The sequence below is a fragment of the Sceloporus occidentalis genome, unplaced genomic scaffold (assembly GCF_023333645.1).
Source record: "Sceloporus occidentalis isolate IW3139 unplaced genomic scaffold, rSceOcc1.0.p SCAF_13, whole genome shotgun sequence".
NCBI lineage: Eukaryota > Metazoa > Chordata > Lepidosauria > Squamata > Phrynosomatidae > Sceloporus > Sceloporus occidentalis.
In genome coordinates this window covers 13,275,261-13,293,252 of record NW_028316993.1, presented here as the reverse complement: position 1 = coordinate 13,293,252, position 17,992 = coordinate 13,275,261, and the positions used below count along the sequence as shown (strand labels likewise).

The window sequence follows — 17,992 nt, the reverse complement described above, 5'->3', positions numbered from 1 at the left end:
CATGGTGATTTAAAGTGGCATCAAAGCTGCATTATCTCTACAGTGCAGACACACCTTGAGCGCAAACAGCTTTTGCCGTTCGAACTCAGTTTGCACCAATTGAAGTAAACTGGGGGGGGGGGGGGAAGAGGGAGGAGGAAAGAGAAACCGGGACATGGCACTGAGCCATGGGAGTTAAAGTGGTGTCAAACTGGATTGTTTCTACAGTGCGGATGAAGCCTTAGATGCAATTTTAGAAACCCAAGCCCCTCTTAAAAGCCACCTTTTATTTTTCCACTGTCCTGCTGCTTCTCTCCAACCTGGCTAGTTATCCTTGGCAATGCCAGCTATTCCTTCAGTAATGGAACGCCCTGCCATACAAATGCTTCCTTTCGCCGCTCCCTGGAGAGCTGCCACAAAGTTGTTATTATTATGATTTTAAAAAATAAAATAAAATAAAGCAATTAAATATTTAAAATCCTGGCACGATTCTGCCCGTTCCAACAAGCCATGAAAAATATTAGAGCCTCTCTCTGTCTCTTGGTGCTTCTCTGAAATCAGCGTTTTCTCTGGCCACCGTTCGGGAAAGAGCGGCAATGTGTAAAAATGGTCTTGGCTTAGTTTATTTTGTGTGTGTGTGTGTGTGTTTATTAGCCCCTCAAGATAGTGGAAAGGGGATTGGGCGGATTCTGTTTTTCTGAACCCTGCTAAGGGTCGAGGGAAGGCTAAGGTGGACCCAAAAGACAAGCTGTCCCTGTATCTAAAGAAGAGATTTATCATAAGACCCTTTTTTCACGGCTCACAATCCTAGCACTAGGATTCCTCTCCAATTGCCATGGTTGCGTCTGTGGAATCCGAAGGTTGCATCTGCACTGCAGAAATAATGTAGTTTGATACTGTTTGAATTGCCACAGCTCCATCCTATGGAATTTGGGGGTTTGTAGTTTGTTGGCAAAGTCCTTCTTGAGGATGCATTCTACAAATTGTGTGATAATAATTATTCACGGGATAATGTCACTTTGAACATGACGTCGTGTGAAAACCAATAGCACAATTGCAGGATTATCACAGGAAAATTCTTACCAAAGACAAACTGAAACGAAATCCGCAACCGTCCCTATAGTCTCCGAGTTTCTGTAGCTTCACTGATTCTTCTGTGTTGCCATCTGGTGACCAACTGTGCCATATGCAGTTCTGAGTAGATGTTTTGAGTAGATGCAAAAGCTTGGATTTCGTGTGTATGTAGTGAGTAGCAAATGGTCAGATGTGGGGAGTTCAAAAACTGTTGTCGTCGTCGTGTGCCTTCAAGTCATTACGGATTTATGGTGACCCTCTCATGGGGTTTTCTTGGCAAGATTTGTCCAGAGGAGGTTTGCCATGGCCATCCTCTGAGTCTGAGAGAGTGGGTTTCCATAGCCTAGCTGGGAATTAAAACAAGGGATAACCTGGTAGCCAGAATATCTTGAATGGTGGCAATCCTGGCATGTCCTAATGTGTGTGTCCCCTTCCTTTTGTTGTTCCAGATTTCTCCTGGTCTTCAGCTGTCTGGTCCTGTCTGTGTTTTCAACCATCCCAGAACATCAAAAATTTGCCAACCAGTGTCTCTTCATCCTGGTAAGGGGGGTGGACAGGTGGGCTTCCCTATCTCCCTCCTCATCTCTCCGACTCTTCCATCTTCTCACCCAAATCTCCTCTTCATTCCTGTATATCTTCTCCTTTCCCTCCTCTGCTTCCGGTGAGACCACCCTCTTTTATTTTTGCAATGGTTTAGCAAGCTTTTGCAATATCACTACACTGCAGTGTTTGAGAAAGTTCCTTCTTTTTGGACTACAGATCCCAGAAACTTGCAGCCAGTGGGAGATGCTGCACACAGTCCTCCAAAAAGGCAACTTTCCCAAGCTTTGCTGCTCTTTCATAACAACCCTAAAATCTCTTCCTTTCACTGGGTTTTCTTGCCAGGTTTCTTCAGAGGGGGGGGTTGCCTTTGAGGTCGAGAGAGTGTGACTAGTCCAAGGGCACCCAGTGGTTTCCAGGGCTGAGCAGGGATTGAAGTAAAGTTGTGCCACAAGTGCAGCTGTGTGTAAGGATGAGTATTCTCAGCCAACGCATCCCAGTCTCCCTCTGCTGGAACTGCAGTTGTATTGCTTTAGTTGTGCATTGGACTGAGCATCTGTTTGAGCATCTGTTTGTGCAGTGTTGCTGTTCAACACCAGCAAAATCAATGTTTAATTCCACATGTGGACATTTATACCATGCAACCCTGATCCAAGTTTTGATCAGAAGAAGACAGAGGCTGCATCTCCACTGTAAAATTACTTCAGGTTGAATCAAGAAGATCCGTAAAGTGTGTATCCAGTAAAGGGTGACAGTTAATGCTACTACAGAGATGAGCCAGCAATGTGACTAATACACATTGACCCCGTTGTGCATGAGTCCCGTTGTACATCATTTCTGTTGTATGTTGGTCCCATTGTTCATCTGTTTATCTGGTTTGTGCATTTGTCCCCTTGTGCATTGGGCCAATGTGTCTCAGTCCCATTGTGCATCGGTCCTGTTGTGTGTCGGTCCTATTGTGTGCTGGTCCTATGCATTGGTGTTTATCAGTCTCCTTGTGGACTGGTCCCTTGGCCCTGTTAGCCCTGTTGTGCATTATTCCCTTGGCCCTTTTGTGCGTTGGTCCCATTCTACATTGGACCCTTTGTACATCAGTCTCTCGGTCCCATTGTGCATTAGTCCCTTGCTCCCATTGTCCATTAGTCCTATTGTGCATTGGTCCCATTATGCATTGGTTCTGTTGCGCATCTGTCTCTTGGTCTGACTGTACTTTGTTTTCATTGTTTGTCAGTCCTGTTGTGCATTGATCCCATTGTGCATTGATCCCATTGTGTATTAATCCCATTGTGCATCAGGATACTAACTAGGGAATGCCAGTGAACCCAATGCACCTTGGGACACTCTTGCAGGTATCCTGTTACACATCTTTGCAATTTACTAGCATGGTTTCTTAGTGCCTCTGCCCCATAGCTAAGTATATGTAAAGTTGCGTAATGTACTGTATAGCATGATAATGGATTCCAACCATGTGTGTCCTGTTTAAATTATGGTTTTCGTCAAGCAGGTGCTTTAAATCATTTGTATTGTATGCTATCTTGAGGTCCCATGATAAAGGGATATGCATATTTTGATTGATTGATTGATTGTCTGTCCCTGTCAATGCCCTCCCTTTTCTCTTAGGACTGCAGCATTTGGGGAAAGTGCTTTAATACCTCTTCCTCACATTTTCTTTCTTGTGAGATCTTTTCTCCTTGGCTTTATCACGGGGTTTCTCTGTGCTTTTTGTCAAGATTGCATTAGGGAAGGAAAAGGTTAAACTACTCCCACCCCAATTCCTATACATCGAACTCCCAAAACAAATCCCTCTCCCGGCCATTCTTGTTACTTAAAAATAATAACCATCAGGTGGCTTTTCGAGATATGTTCATCTACGTGTTTAGTGTGTCCGTATGATGGCTTTAGGAAAAGATTTGATTTTTCGTGGAGGCAAGGGATCCATTAACTGCGATTAGCGATTTATATATGTATTTCTGGCCATAGCGCCGTCTGCATCCGTGGCGTTTTTGCAAAAAGCACAGGGTTGGCAGGTCCCTGGCCCAAGGGAGTTACCATCTAAAAATAGGCACAAGGGAAACAGGGGGAGGAGAGGGAATTGGAAGTGAAAAGAAGTGGAGGAGAAGAAATACGGGGCCCTTTCTGTTGGCTGAAAGCTGGCGGCTGGTGAATATAGGACCAAGATCTGGGAGTAGAGAAGAAGTCAATGTGAAGAGGGAGTCTTGCAGGGTGAGGGCAATGAGAAAAGAGATTGGTTTTGTCTGCTGGAGGGAGATGAGCAGATGGCATGGAGGCAACCAAAGACCAGGGACAGGACAATGGCAAGGCGAGAGACGAGCAGGGAATGGATCAGAGTCCTCCACCTGCTCAGAGGAAGAGGACTTTTTGCAGAAGGACTATAATAGTTAAATGAAACCTCCATATCTAGGGACAGGCTACCTTGAAATATCAACCACTGGTGATAAACTTCAAGAGAGAGTCATTGCTCCTCATTGCTATCTCCCTTGAATGTTTCTGCAGATGCAATTGATGGTGGGAATGGAGCTTGGAAAAGCTACTTTTGGGGACTTGAATCCACTTAGTAGCTCCTATTCGTAGCTCCAACTCGTTCATTCAGTGTTGAATAGTGGCCGCATTCCCACTTACAAATAAATCACTTTGCAGTCCAAACTGATGGATAAGTTCGGCAGTGGAGTGTGGTTCACACTACATTTGCCCCGACCACATTTTCTTGTTGCAAAGTAAAATAAAGTAACCCACTTGCAGTTCACATTGACAAATCAATTGATTCAAAATGGACCCACTCCTGCCGGCCGAAGGGCAAATTTAAATCGATTCCGATCCACATCTGGTTCATACTTGCGCAGAATCTATTTATCCAAAAAGACATGGAGAAAATCAGCGTCAAAAAGACATGGGTTAAATGGGTCTAGTGCATGGTCACCCCCCCTCCAAATCGCTTCAGCAATTCAGTTCAAGTACGAACCATGGTCATTTAAACCGATTCAAAGCTATTTGTGATCCGGTTTAAAAGGTAGTGGGAATGAGGCCAGTGAGTCTACTCTTCGATAAGTCCCATTGATTCTGTAGGCCTGTAGGATTGACTCTTTGGGTTACAGCTCCCAGCATCCTCCTACTAGCATGGCTGCGTAGTCCAACAAACTTTGCAGTTTGGATCCGGCACCAAAGGTTTCTGGTTTTTGTAGGTCACTCACTTTTTATTTTTGTGGGAAAGGCAAACAACAATGAGGAAAGAAGGCCGAATCCAGAAAGAAAGAAAGAAAGAAAGAAAGAAAGAAAAGAGAGAGAAATAGAAATAGAAAGGGAGAGAGAGAGAGAGAGAGAGAGAGAGAGAGAGAATTCTTAAAAAAGGCAACTTTTCCCCCAAACTGTCAGAAACGGCTGACGCTGAATTTCTCCCAACTGAGATGGAGACTAAATTAAGAAGTTCCGTGTGACTTTCCCCCTAGTAAGCAAAATAGGGGCTTGTTTGTCTGAAGGAAGAGTGTGTGTGTGTGTGTGTGTGTGTTGTGTGCACATGCATGGGGGGGGAAGGAGGCGACAATGCAGGACAAAGCTGACACTGCAGGAAAACATACCCGGAGCAAATTGGGCTTGGAGGGTGCAGGAAGGGGCACCATGTTGCCAGAAGCGTTGCGTTGACTTTCCTTGCAAAACTAGAAGGAGACACTGAGTTTTTGTTGTTGTCGTCGTGTGCCTTCCATTAGTTTCCAACTTATGGCAACCCTAAGCTGAGCCTATCATTGGATTTTCCTGGTAAGATTTTTTTGGAACAGGTTTGCCATTGCCTTCCCAGGAGGCTGAGAGAGTGTGAATTGCCCAAGGGCACCCATTAGGTTTCCATGGCTGAGGTGGGACCTGAATTCTAGTGTCCAGAGTCATTGTCCAAGACTCAAACCACTGTGCCATGCTGGTTGTATTTCCCCATATAGATCCAGCACATTGGAGCGCTACTTTAAATTTTAGACTAAAACCCAGAGTGATGTTTCCAGGTTATTGGTTATTAACCAATATCCTGTTATTAACTGTTATTAGCCAAGCCTTCTTTTATAGCAGTGTGACTTCCATATGCATTCTCTGAAGATGCCAGCCACAGATGCTGGCGAAACATCAGGAATAAACTCTTCTAGAACATGGCCGCATTGCCCAAAAACCCCACAAAAAACTAGAAAAGTATTCAATTTACTCCTTATTCTGTTTTTCATTGGAGGAAAGGAAGGAGTCAGTCTTAAGTGCGGTTAGGAGCTGGTTGGCCAAACCTCCATCTCTGATCAAGGGCTCAGGTTGGAGGACACTTCTAGACACTGGATGGAAGGAGTACAATTATGATTTCTTTGGAAGGAGTCCAGTTTTGGTTTCTTTGGCACATACTGCACATCAGTTTCATTGCATAACTACCCTTGCATTGTTAAATTCGTTTGTTGTCGTTGTGTGCCTTCAAGTCATTTCCGACTTACGGTGACCCTAAGGTATCCCTATCAAAGGGTTTTCTTGGAAAGATTTGTTCAGAGGAAGTTCACCATGGCCATCCCCTGAGGCTGAGAGAGTGTGACTTGCATGAGGACTCCCAGTGGGTTTACAAGTTTTTTAGCATAGTGGAAGGAAATATTCATTGGTTGTTTTCTACGCCCCGTTGCCTTGAAATGTCACATTTGTGAAAACCCATGCCTAATTTCTCTCTCTCTCATCTTCTCTCCTTTCAGGAATTCGTAATGATTGTAGTTTTCGGAATGGAATACATTGTCCGGGTTTGGTCGGCGGGATGCTGCTGCCGCTACCGAGGATGGCAGGGTCGCTTCCGCTTTGCACGGAAACCTTTCTGTGTCATAGGTAAGAATCGAAGGAAGTGGAAAGGAGGATTGCAATTTTGCCTTCTTAGTAGTTGTGAGGAGGAAAGGAAGAGGGAAAGGGATCAAAGGAAGGGTGCATCTACACTGTAGAAATAATGCAGTTTGACACCACTTTAAGTACTGTAGCTCCATCCTATGCAGGGATGTAGCCAGGGGTCCAGACTAAGGAGGGGTCCAGACTAAGTGCCACCATTATAATGGGGCTTGGGTGTGGCGGCATGGCGGCACACACCATTCATTGTATGTAACGGAAGGGGGGGTCTGGACCCCACAGACCCCCCCCCCCTTGGCTACATTCCTGTCCTATGAGATCCTGAGATTTGTAGTTTTACAAGGTCTTGAGCCTTTTCCAACAAAGAGTGCCGGTGCCTCACAAAACGACAAATCCCAGGATTTGGCCTGAGCTAAAGGCGGGTGCTAGATATCATGTCATGGTCAGTCATTTTATCTTACTATCTTAATTCATGGAAAGGTTTTAATAATTGAGTCCCCTGGTTGTGACAGAGTTCTGGATGCCAGAAAATCCCTGAAAGTCACCCCAATGCCTCCTGGATTGCCTGTGCCCCGTTTGGTCCTTTCTTTTGCTGAGTTGTCAAGTTCTCACAACTACAGGAGGCCTTGAGTGCCACCTACTGGTCCTCTACATTCTTACACACTTCACCAGTTTGCAGTTTGTGCCGCAGCCCTTTCCAAAGAAGAGGAAGAAAATTTAGACTTCCAGACTCTCTCTTTTTGGTCCAGATTTCATCGTCTTTGTTGCCTCCCTGGCCGTCATTGCTGCTGGCACCCAGGGGAACATCTTTGCTACTTCGGCACTGCGTAGCATGCGCTTCCTCCAGATCTTGCGCATGGTGCGCATGGACCGCCGTGGCGGCACTTGGAAGCTCTTGGGTTCAGTGGTTTATGCTCACAGCAAGGTAAGTGGGAAGCTGGGGAGACAAAAGGAAAAGATGGGGGTGACCCAATGAAAGCAAACATTGTGGAATATACACACAAATACATATCTCAGGAGTGGGCAACTGTGGGAGGCTAGGGGCCACATAAGTCACCTAGGAAACCTTAGAGAACCACACTCTGATTGAATTCCCCCCCCCCCCCCCAAAGTCCAAAAAATATTTTGCCCTTAAAATGCCTCCAATGCAAATATAATTTGAAAACCTCCGATTCTTGGCTTTCAGAGTTGGCCTTTAGTATGGTCCTTCTCACAACACACAATTAATAGCGCTGTGATTCAATTTGAATTGTTATGGCAGCATACTATGAACAGAGAGGTCTGGTGCTTCACCAAACTACAGATCCCAGGATTCCAGAGAATGCAGCCATGGCAGTTAAAGTAGAATCGTAGTGCTATAAGTGCATGGTGTGGAAGGGACCTAAGTCTTAGCTATGTCTCTTCTACTTTTGATGGCTCTTGATTGTACAGCATAGTTATGTTCCAAAACCCCTTCCCACCCTGGGGATAATAGGGAGATAATGCATATAATTGGGAACACTGCAGATACTAGGGAACACTATTGTTTTTTATGAGACGAATAACTTTCAGACAAAGCATAGAAGCACACTGGAAGACCTAGAAATGCCTAGAGAGAAATCTTTTCTAGAAGTTTTTAAGCTCCTCCAGCACAATTCAATGGTATGCTTGGGCTGGAAGTTGACCATAGAGTCACGCCAAAGGACCTAGAAACACCTAGAGAGAGCTTTTTCCCTCCCATATGTGAGTAAGTGAAACTGCGGATTCTGAATTTGCAGAGAAGGGGATTGTTCGGTACTGGCTAAAGTTTCCTCTTCTGGGCTGTCTGTTGTTGGCAGGAGCTGATCACGGCCTGGTACATCGGGTTCCTGGTACTCATCTTTGCTTCCTTCCTTGTCTACTTGGCGGAGAAAGATTCCAACAAGGATTTTCTCACTTATGCAGACTCGCTCTGGTGGGGTACAGTAAGTTGGACGCCTTTTTTGATTTCGCTTGAGCCAGATCTTGGAAGCAACATGTTGGAAGTAACAACATTAGTTGTGCCCAGTTGTGTTTTGTGGTGCCAATAGAATGAACAGAGGACTGAGAATATTGTTAGCATGCTGGTGTGACTGGCATTTTTACTGTGATTGATGTGATGGGCATTATTGGCCAGTTTTCTGTTTGTAACTTGAAAAATAAAATCCTTGACATTCATAGAGTAGCGATGCATTATTAATATAAAGTAATGAGTAACACTGTTTTCTTTTAAAGGTGTTGAGTTTTTAAAATAATTGGCAATATTACTCATTGACTACCTAGTTATGTATGTGTAACTAAGTAGCCAGTGCAGAATATTGGTGATCATTGGGGCTAGGAGATACCACTTAGTTACATACAGGTATGTAAGTGACATGCATAATGAACACTCAGTTTTAGCTTCATTCAAATAACACACATGCAGACCAAGACATGCAGAAGAATCCTGTGGTGATATGCATAATGAATATCCACTTGTGCCCCATCCAAAAAAGACATACACAAAACAAGACATAATCAAGCATCCTGTTGGTGTCATGCATAATGTATATGTGCTTCCAAACATGACACACATAAAACAATCACTGAAGAATCCTGTTGGTGACATGCACAATGAATATTTGCTTGTGTCTCATCCAAACAAGACATACAAAAAACAAGACATAGGGTCTGAACAGACAGGCCAAAATAAAGCTGCTTTGGATCACTTTGGAGGTATGCTGTTTAAATGATGCATGCGTCCTAAGGGACCGGAAGCCGCGCCAAAGCCACGATCCAGTCCCAAGGACTGGAGTGCCGCTTTGGCACAGCTTCTGGCCTCTTAAGATGTCTGTGTCATTTAAACAACATACCTCCAAAGTGACCCAAAGCAGCTTTATTTTGGACTGTCTGTTTGGGCCCATAGTCAAGAATCCTGTTGGTGCCATGCATAATAAATATGTGCTTCCAAACATGACACACGTACAACAAAGCATACAGAAAAATCCTGTTGGTGACATGCATAATGAATATCCCCTTGTGCCTCATCCGAACAAGACATACACAAAACAAGACATAGGCAAGAATCCTGTTGGTGATATGCATATGTCGCCAACAGGATTCTGGCCAGTGTAAAGCAAGGACTGTTTGTAGAAAGCTGATCAGGAGTGGAAGGAAGGGAGGTTTGCTGGAAATGAACCATAATGACATCTTCCCTTGCTGCTTTCAGATCACGCTCACCACCATCGGCTATGGGGACAAGACCCCCCACACTTGGCTGGGCCGGGTGCTGGCAGCCTGCTTTGCCTTGTTGGGCATCTCCTTCTTTGCTCTACCTGCTGTAAGTGGGGAATGTGAAATGGAGGGGGAGCTCTGGGTTGCCTAGGAGGAAGGAGCAGAATCTGTGGTGCCATCCATCACAATGGGCTAGTAAATCCATTTCAGGTTTTCATCTGAATTTTGAAAGAGTGGTCTTGGATGCTGAACTAATTTGTAGGAAAGGGTTCAGCACCTTGAGTGAATAATGCATTTAAAGTTTGGGATCAAACCCAGGATGGATTCATTGCCCCACTGGCATAGAAGCTACCATCTATTATTGAGTCGAATGTCCCAGACCCTGGAGGTATTTGAGTCTGCTTTAGTTGTTATTTATTCATTTTTTATTATGTATAGATCTCACTTTTCCTCCATTGAGCACAAAGAGGCATGCATGGCTCATCTCTGCCCTATGGTTTTTATTCTCACAACAGCCCTGTAAGGAAGATCAGTCTGGAAGTGACTGATCCCAAGGTTGCAAAGGGGGTATCATAGTTATGGATCTCCCCCAAAACAAGTATTAGATCCACATAAAACTACCAGCAACAGAGAGTTAAGATTAAGGATTTAGACTTGTATATATTTTAAAATATAAACATAGTTTTCTATGGCTTATGTGTTGTGTTGTGCAAAATGGAAAAAAAATCAGTTTCAAATATTGGATCTCCAATATTTTGTGCAAAAAACTGCAGAATTTTGGGGAAAAAATTAGGATTGTTAATGGAAAAAAAATTGGAAGACAGAAATTAGAAGATATGGTTAAGTGGTTTATCCTTATTTATTTGTCCCATGCAGGGTATTCTGGGCTCTGGGTTTGCTCTCAAAGTCCAAGAGCAACATCGGCAGAAGCATTTTGAGAAGAGAAGGACGCCGGCAGCCAACTTGATCCAGGTGCGTGGAAATTCTGGCATTTTCTTAGGCCTAAACCCAAACTCTTGTGCTAACCTGCAGCAGTGGGTGCTTTCCATGTTGGTGGATAAGGAGGTATTGGAAACTTCCTTGTGCAACACTGGAAGACAGTAGATATGCCAGCATAAAGCCCAGTTACTCCAGTGTAAAGTGCCAATAGGATCTTGGCCCTTGTTCTTCCTCCAGGTGTTCTCAGAACACAATGGATCGAAATTTAGAGCTCTTTGTTCCCAACTCATTCTGTTTTATGTGACTCTGGAATGGTGGTGCAGGTCATTTTAGTAAAGTCTCCAGTGGGAATTAATGCCTGGGGGAGAAGCAAGCAGGCAGCCATATCCCCATCTTCCATCTGCTGTGGAAAGCAGGGTCTTGTGAACTGGCCAGTGCTAAGAGTCGTGGAGGACACAGGCACCTTGCACACCAGCAAGATGGGGGCAAAGCAGCACCTGACAGATTGCATTGTGAGCAGAAACAGGGAGAGGCATCCCTTTTGTCTCATCCGCTGTTCCTTTTGAGTAGTTCTGCACACTGGCCTTTCAGCCCCGGAGAGAGGAATGGCAACAGGAAGCTGCATTTAGCTGTGCCAAGCTGCCAGGCGGAGATAGCAGCAGGGAGACGTAATGGAGGGTGGTGGTGTCCCATTTGTCACAGGAGCCCTCTGAACCAGTGAGATAAGAAAGGAGTCAAAAGCGACTACAATAGACCTTTCTGACTGCAATAGGAGACAACCCATCTTGACACAAGGCTGATATGCCAGGATTTGCCTGGATGAGAGGCCCTTTATCCTAATGGCCAGAAGAGTAGAATTGGTAGTCGTACGTTCCTGCGGGGAGGAGAAGGAGGGATAGTGCTAAGAAAGGAGGTCACAGATGGGACCAGAATGAGTAGGAGAAAAAGATTTCTGCCTAAAATATAATAAGCAAACCCGTGGATTTCAGCCTTCTTTGGATGGCTGTGTCTGTCTGCCATTTGTCTTTGGGAATGGGAAGGAAAGCATCCCATGTTTTTTGGGAAAGTAACCAAGCTCAGGGGTGGGAGAACATATCCTGTATGCAAAAATATCCAATGTTCAATCTGTCCGATGCTCAACCTAGGGCTATGCCAGTGTAAGTGGGGTTTGCTCCCAGACATTATGCAAGGAGATATAGACCTCATTCCACTACCTTTTAAACCGGATCGCAAATCAGCTTGAACCGGTTTAAATGACTCTGGTTCACATTTGAACTGAATTGCTGAAGTGATTCAGAGAGGGGGGCCATGCGCTAGACCCATTTAACCTGTGTCTTTTTGACGCTGATATTTTTTCAGTGTCTTTTTGGATAGACCAATTCCGTGCGAGTGTGAACCAGATGTGGATCGGAATTGATTTTAATTTGCCCTTCAGCCAGATGGAGAGGGTCCATTTTGAATTGATTCATTCGTGAATGTGAACCAAACATTTTATTTTATTTTGCAGCAAGAAAATGTGGTTGGGGCAAATGTAGGGTGAGCCACGCTCTGCTGCTGAACCGATCCATCGATTCAGTTTGCAAAGTGATTTATTTGTAAGTGGGAATGCAGCCGTGCAATGCCTCCTTGCACAGTGTTTTTTCCAAGACCGGATAGGATTTGGGTATAGCTGTGACCCCTAATCTGAATGGCTGCTGGGTTGGCTCTAGGGGGGTGCCAGGAGTTCTTCTTCACATCATTATCTGAACTGCAGCTATGATTCCTCCTACACTTCCAACATTATACTGATACCTTGAGTGAATTGGGGAAAGCAAGATTTAATTTATTATTAGTAAAGAGTTGGCTTACTGAGGTATGTCGTAGAGGTATCCCTCTCATTCTCTTCCTCTCCCCTGGCTCCGATTGCTCCAGGCCGCTTGGCGTCTTTACTCAACGGACATCAGCCGGGCGTACCTGACGGCCACCTGGTGCTACTATGACAGCATCCTCCCATCCTTTAGGTAGGTGGACTGTTATCTGTTATGCAAGAGCATGAATGGAGTTTGGTGGCCGCGCCAAGGATTTCCAAACTCTTTGTGAATAGGGAGAACGTTATCTGATGGACATTGTTGAGCCGATGGGGAGGATAATGTATGGTTCTTGGTAGAGCTGGGGGAAAAATAATCTCAATTTTTGACTACAATTCCCAGAATTCTGAGAGTTGTAGACCAAAAAATGAAGATTTTTCTCCCCAGGCATTGATTCTTACATTTTGGTGCTGGTTCTTTGGACCGTATCTTCCTTTGAAGTGCCTTGTTCCTTCAGGCTGGTTTCCACTTTTGGAGTGAGTTTCCTTCCACAGAATAGACGCAAGACAGAGTGAAAAAAAGTATGTATATTTTTGCAATGGTTGTAACAATGGTCTATTATTGTTATTTTCAACCTGGAGGTAGATTTCTAAGGAGGATTATAGTCTGTTTCTTTTTGCTGTGTTTTCACAGTTAGGCAAAAGTCCTGCTGGGGGTAAAACTGAAGGTATTCCCCCCCCATAAAAATTCAGCCCCCTCCTTGACTCCTTAAATTTCTAGCATTACAGTAGAATTCAGAGACACCTGAGGAAGTCGACCAAATCTACAAAAGCTGCAATTTCTTTTGCACAATTAATCTCAAAGGCGCTACAAGATCCTTTTGCATTCTAGCACTGCAGTAACTTAAAATGTCAAGCTTTTAGAAATGATGATGATGATGATGATGATGATGATGATGATTTATATCCTGCTTCTCCAAACAGATTAAAGTGGCTAACAGTAAAAATAGAGTTTAGGTCTCCAAAAAAAGGGGGAAGGTAAGGTGACCCAGGGGATATGAACCCATCGAATAAAAGAGGTCAAGGTAGGAGCAATTTCTGATGCCTCATTTACTGCAATGCTAGGAATTTGGGGACTGAAGGATATTTCACATGGGAGAATTCTTATGTGGGGAAAAGAATGCTCTGTCTTCTGGGTTCCTTAAGAGGGGAAAGCTAATGGCTGTAGATTATTGTGTTTGCGGATTCCACACCCTGATCCCAACTCATCCCGACTCCATCCTTGTCACTCATAACATGTTGTCCTTCTTCCCCCATCAGCATTGGGACCATGGATAGGCTCAAAGACCTGTGTAGTTGGTGGAAGCTGCAATGGAGACTGAAGGAGAGGTGGGGTCTTAGTGGTACCAGGAACAGCGGTGGTGGGATGCCAGTGGGGCAGGATGCAGTGGGAAAATCTGGACTCCTGGTGCTCACCATGACCACTCCTGGAGCCACACCTCTGAGGAGAACCATCATGTAAATAGAGATGGTAGTGGTGATGATAGTAGTGATATTGAGGAAGAGGAGGAGAAGGAGAAGGAGATGGAGAAGACTTCTCCATAAATCCAGGCAAATGTGTTGATACATAACTTGTGGGTCCTGTTGACTTTGGTGTCATGGGTGGTGGAAAATCCACTCTGGATTTCAGTATGAACTTTAAAGGAGCTATCCAAGAATAGGTATTGTTCTGTTTAAACCTCAGAGTAGATTCAGAGTCCACTAATATGGAAGCTGTTGTCCATTGTTTATCCAGAATATCAGACATGGAGCTTTCCCAGTCCTATCTGGATATTTCAGAGATTAATGTTTGGAAGCATTTACAGCAGTTTCTCTGCCTCTGAAGTGTGGACCTTCTGCTCACAAGAAAGTAAGGTTCCAGTCCTCAGGGTTCTAAATAAAGGACTTGTTTAGAAAGTAACACAGAAGACAAACATCTACCCATGCCATGGGTCCATCTTACTCAGTAATGACTTGTAGAGTTTAAGTCAAGAGTCTTTCCCAGTCATACCTGGAGATGTCAAGAGCTACACATGGGATCTTCAGTGTGCAAAACCAAAGAAATACATATATGGTGGACCTTGGGCAAGTCACACTCTCTCAGCCCCAGAGGATGACAATGGCAAATCCTCTCTGAAGACACTTGCCCAGAAAACCCCTTGATAAGTTTGCCTTAGGGTTGGCATAAGTCAGAAATGATTTGAAGGCACACAGTAACAAATATGGTGGCATCTCAAGTTCTAACACCAAGGAGGAATAGCATAGCCATCTTCAAATATTTGAAGGACCATCACATCGAACATGAACCAAGCTTGGTTTCTGGGGATGTTGGGCATTATTGTCCATCCCATTCTGAGGGCTCCAGGTTGGCTGTTCTCACTCAAAATGTACAGACCTTCATTCAACATGCAGCATTGGATAATTCATACCCCTGGAGATACCAGTGAAGAGAACACAAGGAATTGTGGAATACCTTTTATTTTCCTTATTTTTCCCCATGCTCCTCTTTAAACCCTCTTTTGCAGATATTTATGTTATTTTGATACTGTTTCATTTTCATTTACTTGTGTTCTCCCACCCCTTTTTGAAACCTTTTAATTTCTCCATTATTATTGTATATTTTTTTATTTGAACCCATCCTTAGAGAATTGGTCCTTATGTTTGACCACTTGCACCGAGCTCGCAATGGAGGGCTTAGGAAGCCTGAGGTGAGGAAATACCCCGATGGAGCGCCACTGCATTATCACTGCTTCATCTCTGGCATGAAAACCGCCGGTCCTCCCTTTTACTCAGGGGAAAGGTAGGGTCCAAGATGTTTCCTCCTAAGTCTTCTGTGCCCCTGGTGTGTCCTCTCTCTTGCTCTGTGGTGTGCTGCCTCTGTGTCTTCCTCGTGATGGTCCCTTGTGCTGGTTTCTACTCTTTTTGTTGATATGTGATATGAGTCAAGTTGGCTTCCTTCTGATCTGTGCTGATGCATTGATGGGTCTCTCAACCAAGTGTAGAACTTTGTCTCCCTCTGCTGGTTGGAGTCCACTATTATGTCCCATTGCCTTGATGGGTTTTTAGCGGGGTATGCTTTCCAAGGAAAGATTCACTCTCCATAAATGATACTATCACAGTCCTGACTTGTCAATAGGCTGTGTACAACTTGGGTCCGATTTTCTAGCACAGGTTCTGGTGTCCTTGCAGGGTTCCTGACCACCAACATTTTCAGGGCAGGTTTCTTTAGGTTGTGAGGGTCTCCACCACTGATTCTCTAGAGTGTTCCCATCCTTCATGTCTCCTTTGCAGTCTCTGTCTCATTTCATCACCTTTCTCTCTCTCTTTCGCCCTTCTTCTGTTCCACCCTTGATTCCGCCTCCACTTCTCCTCCTCCTCCTCCTTTCTCCACTTTCCCATCACTTCCACCGTGTCCCATTCATTTCTGGAAGCTGGAAAGAAGACGAAGCTCCACCTCACAAGTGTTTACGCCTAAGGTAACCTTCTTTTCCCTTAAAGCCGCCGTGTCTGCTTTTTATTCCCCCTCAAAAAAGAAGGAGATCTCAGGAAGGTAGGTTTTCCTTCAGAGGTGATTTGCAGCTACTGCTGGAGGAGAGGTCTTCATAATGAGAATAACCCTGATGTATCTTTCTTTTTGTGTTTGTGTGTTCACACAAAGGGGGAAGAGAGCATCAGAAAACAAAAACCATACAGGCATATCATAGGACTAAGCTTGCTCAATGCAGTGCCCGGCTGATGTTTTGGACTGCAACACTCACCATCCACAGCCATTCACCATGCTGGTCGGGCTGCTGGGAACTGTAGTTCAAACATCTGGAGGCCACTATATTGGCAAAAGCTACTGTAATGGATCACTTTTTCCAAAGGCAACCTGGTTCCTTTTGTAAGGCTGTATTGCTGAAGGATGACCATCCATCCAAGTTGGTCTTCTTGTTGGCCTGGGAGTTTAGGATACGACCCATAAGTGTTGCACTCCTTCATTTATGATTGGTCATATCAGTGATAAGTAGGCATAATCAATGGTAAAAACTAGACTTTTCCATGGAGGTTTGCAATGGGATGGCAGGTGAATGAGAGAAAAAGGAAAGAAATCAGTTATATAGAATGGCATCAGAACATCCTATCCATAGTTGGTTATGCGGCACACTTTTTCCATCTCCAAGTGATTGTGTTGTGAACAGAAATTCATCCAACAGACTTTGGTGGATTTGCTTCAAGGAGGGATGGATAAACTGAATCCCAAGAATGAGTTAGAAGCCCAAAGAAAAAAATAGTGCTAATTCAGTTGCATTTGAATCGGGGGGCAATCTGTCCCACAGGTGCTGGCCTCAGCATGGCTAACCTCTCTCTTCTTGGACCACCCTTCTAACTTTTCTTTCCATATCCACTCCCGCCACTAACTTTCCCCCTTCTTCCTTCCCCCCCGCCTTTCCTACCTTTCTTCTTTTGTCCTTTTCCCTTCCCATCTCTCTAGCCAGATCTTTAGTAGTAAAAGGAATTTCTTTCGGATTCACACCGGCTGGAAACAGAGGTACCAAGGCTTGGGATCTGCTCCTCAGGAGATGTTTTGGGACTGAATTGATTTGATGGCCTTCTTGTTGCATCTGTGTTCTGTTTCTTGTCTTCTTCTTTTTTCTTTTTAAAGGAAGGGCATGCGGAGGCAGGGTGCCATGGAGATGTGCATGGTGGGCTCCCCACATTGGTATCTTGCTATGAAACCCTTCCTGGATGGGAGATAGGTTTGCTCTCCTGTCCCCGGATGGTATATCTCCAGCGCGGCTCTACCAAAAGAAATTGTGTCCATTTGGTTACCAACAGTGAACACCTTTGATGGATGGCAGGGTCCTTTACTGGAACCCCCTCAGAGTCTCTACTTCCCCAAAACCAAAAATGAAAGGAGGAGATGGAATTTTCTTTGACAACTCTTAGAAACCTGTGCTGGAGACCTACCTACCACTGACTACCATTGGGTTCTGGAATAACTCTTAGGGCCAGCACTGACCCCAGGTAGACCACTTCTATAAACGTTGTTGGGTGGTGGCTGCCATGTCTATGGGGATGGTGAATCTGCTCTTAGTTAGAACTTGAAAAGACCTATCCCAAAAAAGACCTGCCCAAAAATAGGTTCACCATCTTGGACGCCTCCTTTGCAGGTCAGACTGACATGGAAGCTACCAGTCGTTACGTCTATAGACATATACCAACTTGTGTGTGCAAACACACACACACACACATTCCTGGTGAAGTGGTTCCATTAGCATGGCAATGTCACCACTTTTGACAGGTGTGTGGATTCCAATGTGAATACATTTGCTTGTGCGGCTGTGTCACACTTTCCTTTCTGCAGGCTTGGCTAGCTGTCGCACTCCACCATTATAGCACTTTGGTACCGCTTTAATTGCTGTGGCTCCATCCTATGGAAACCCGGGGTCTGTAGTATTTAATAGCCTCTGCCAGAGAGCTCTTGTTCCTGACAAAAATACACATCCCAGAAGTCCGTGAGATGGAGCAAGGATGGGTAAAGTGGTATAAAAGTACTACAATGGTGTAATATGTAAGAGACCCTGG

General features: G+C 44.6%; 1 protein-coding gene across 1 annotated transcript in view; it reads left to right on the top strand.

Annotated features, from left to right (window-relative positions):
* The window catches only part of LOC149305018 (potassium voltage-gated channel subfamily KQT member 4-like), a 58,796-nt gene that overhangs the window by 32,708 nt on the left and 8,096 nt on the right, over nucleotides 1-17,992 (top strand). The window contains exons 2-9 of the mRNA XM_089478461.1: nucleotides 1,503-1,593; nucleotides 6,312-6,438; nucleotides 7,200-7,375; nucleotides 8,268-8,393; nucleotides 9,656-9,766; nucleotides 10,537-10,632; nucleotides 12,511-12,599; nucleotides 15,069-15,224. Of these exons, the coding sequence (XP_089334587.1) occupies nucleotides 1,503-1,593; nucleotides 6,312-6,438; nucleotides 7,200-7,375; nucleotides 8,268-8,393; nucleotides 9,656-9,766; nucleotides 10,537-10,632; nucleotides 12,511-12,599; nucleotides 15,069-15,224 (972 nt within the window). The remainder of the gene's footprint in view (nucleotides 1-1,502; nucleotides 1,594-6,311; nucleotides 6,439-7,199; nucleotides 7,376-8,267; nucleotides 8,394-9,655; nucleotides 9,767-10,536; nucleotides 10,633-12,510; nucleotides 12,600-15,068; nucleotides 15,225-17,992) is intronic.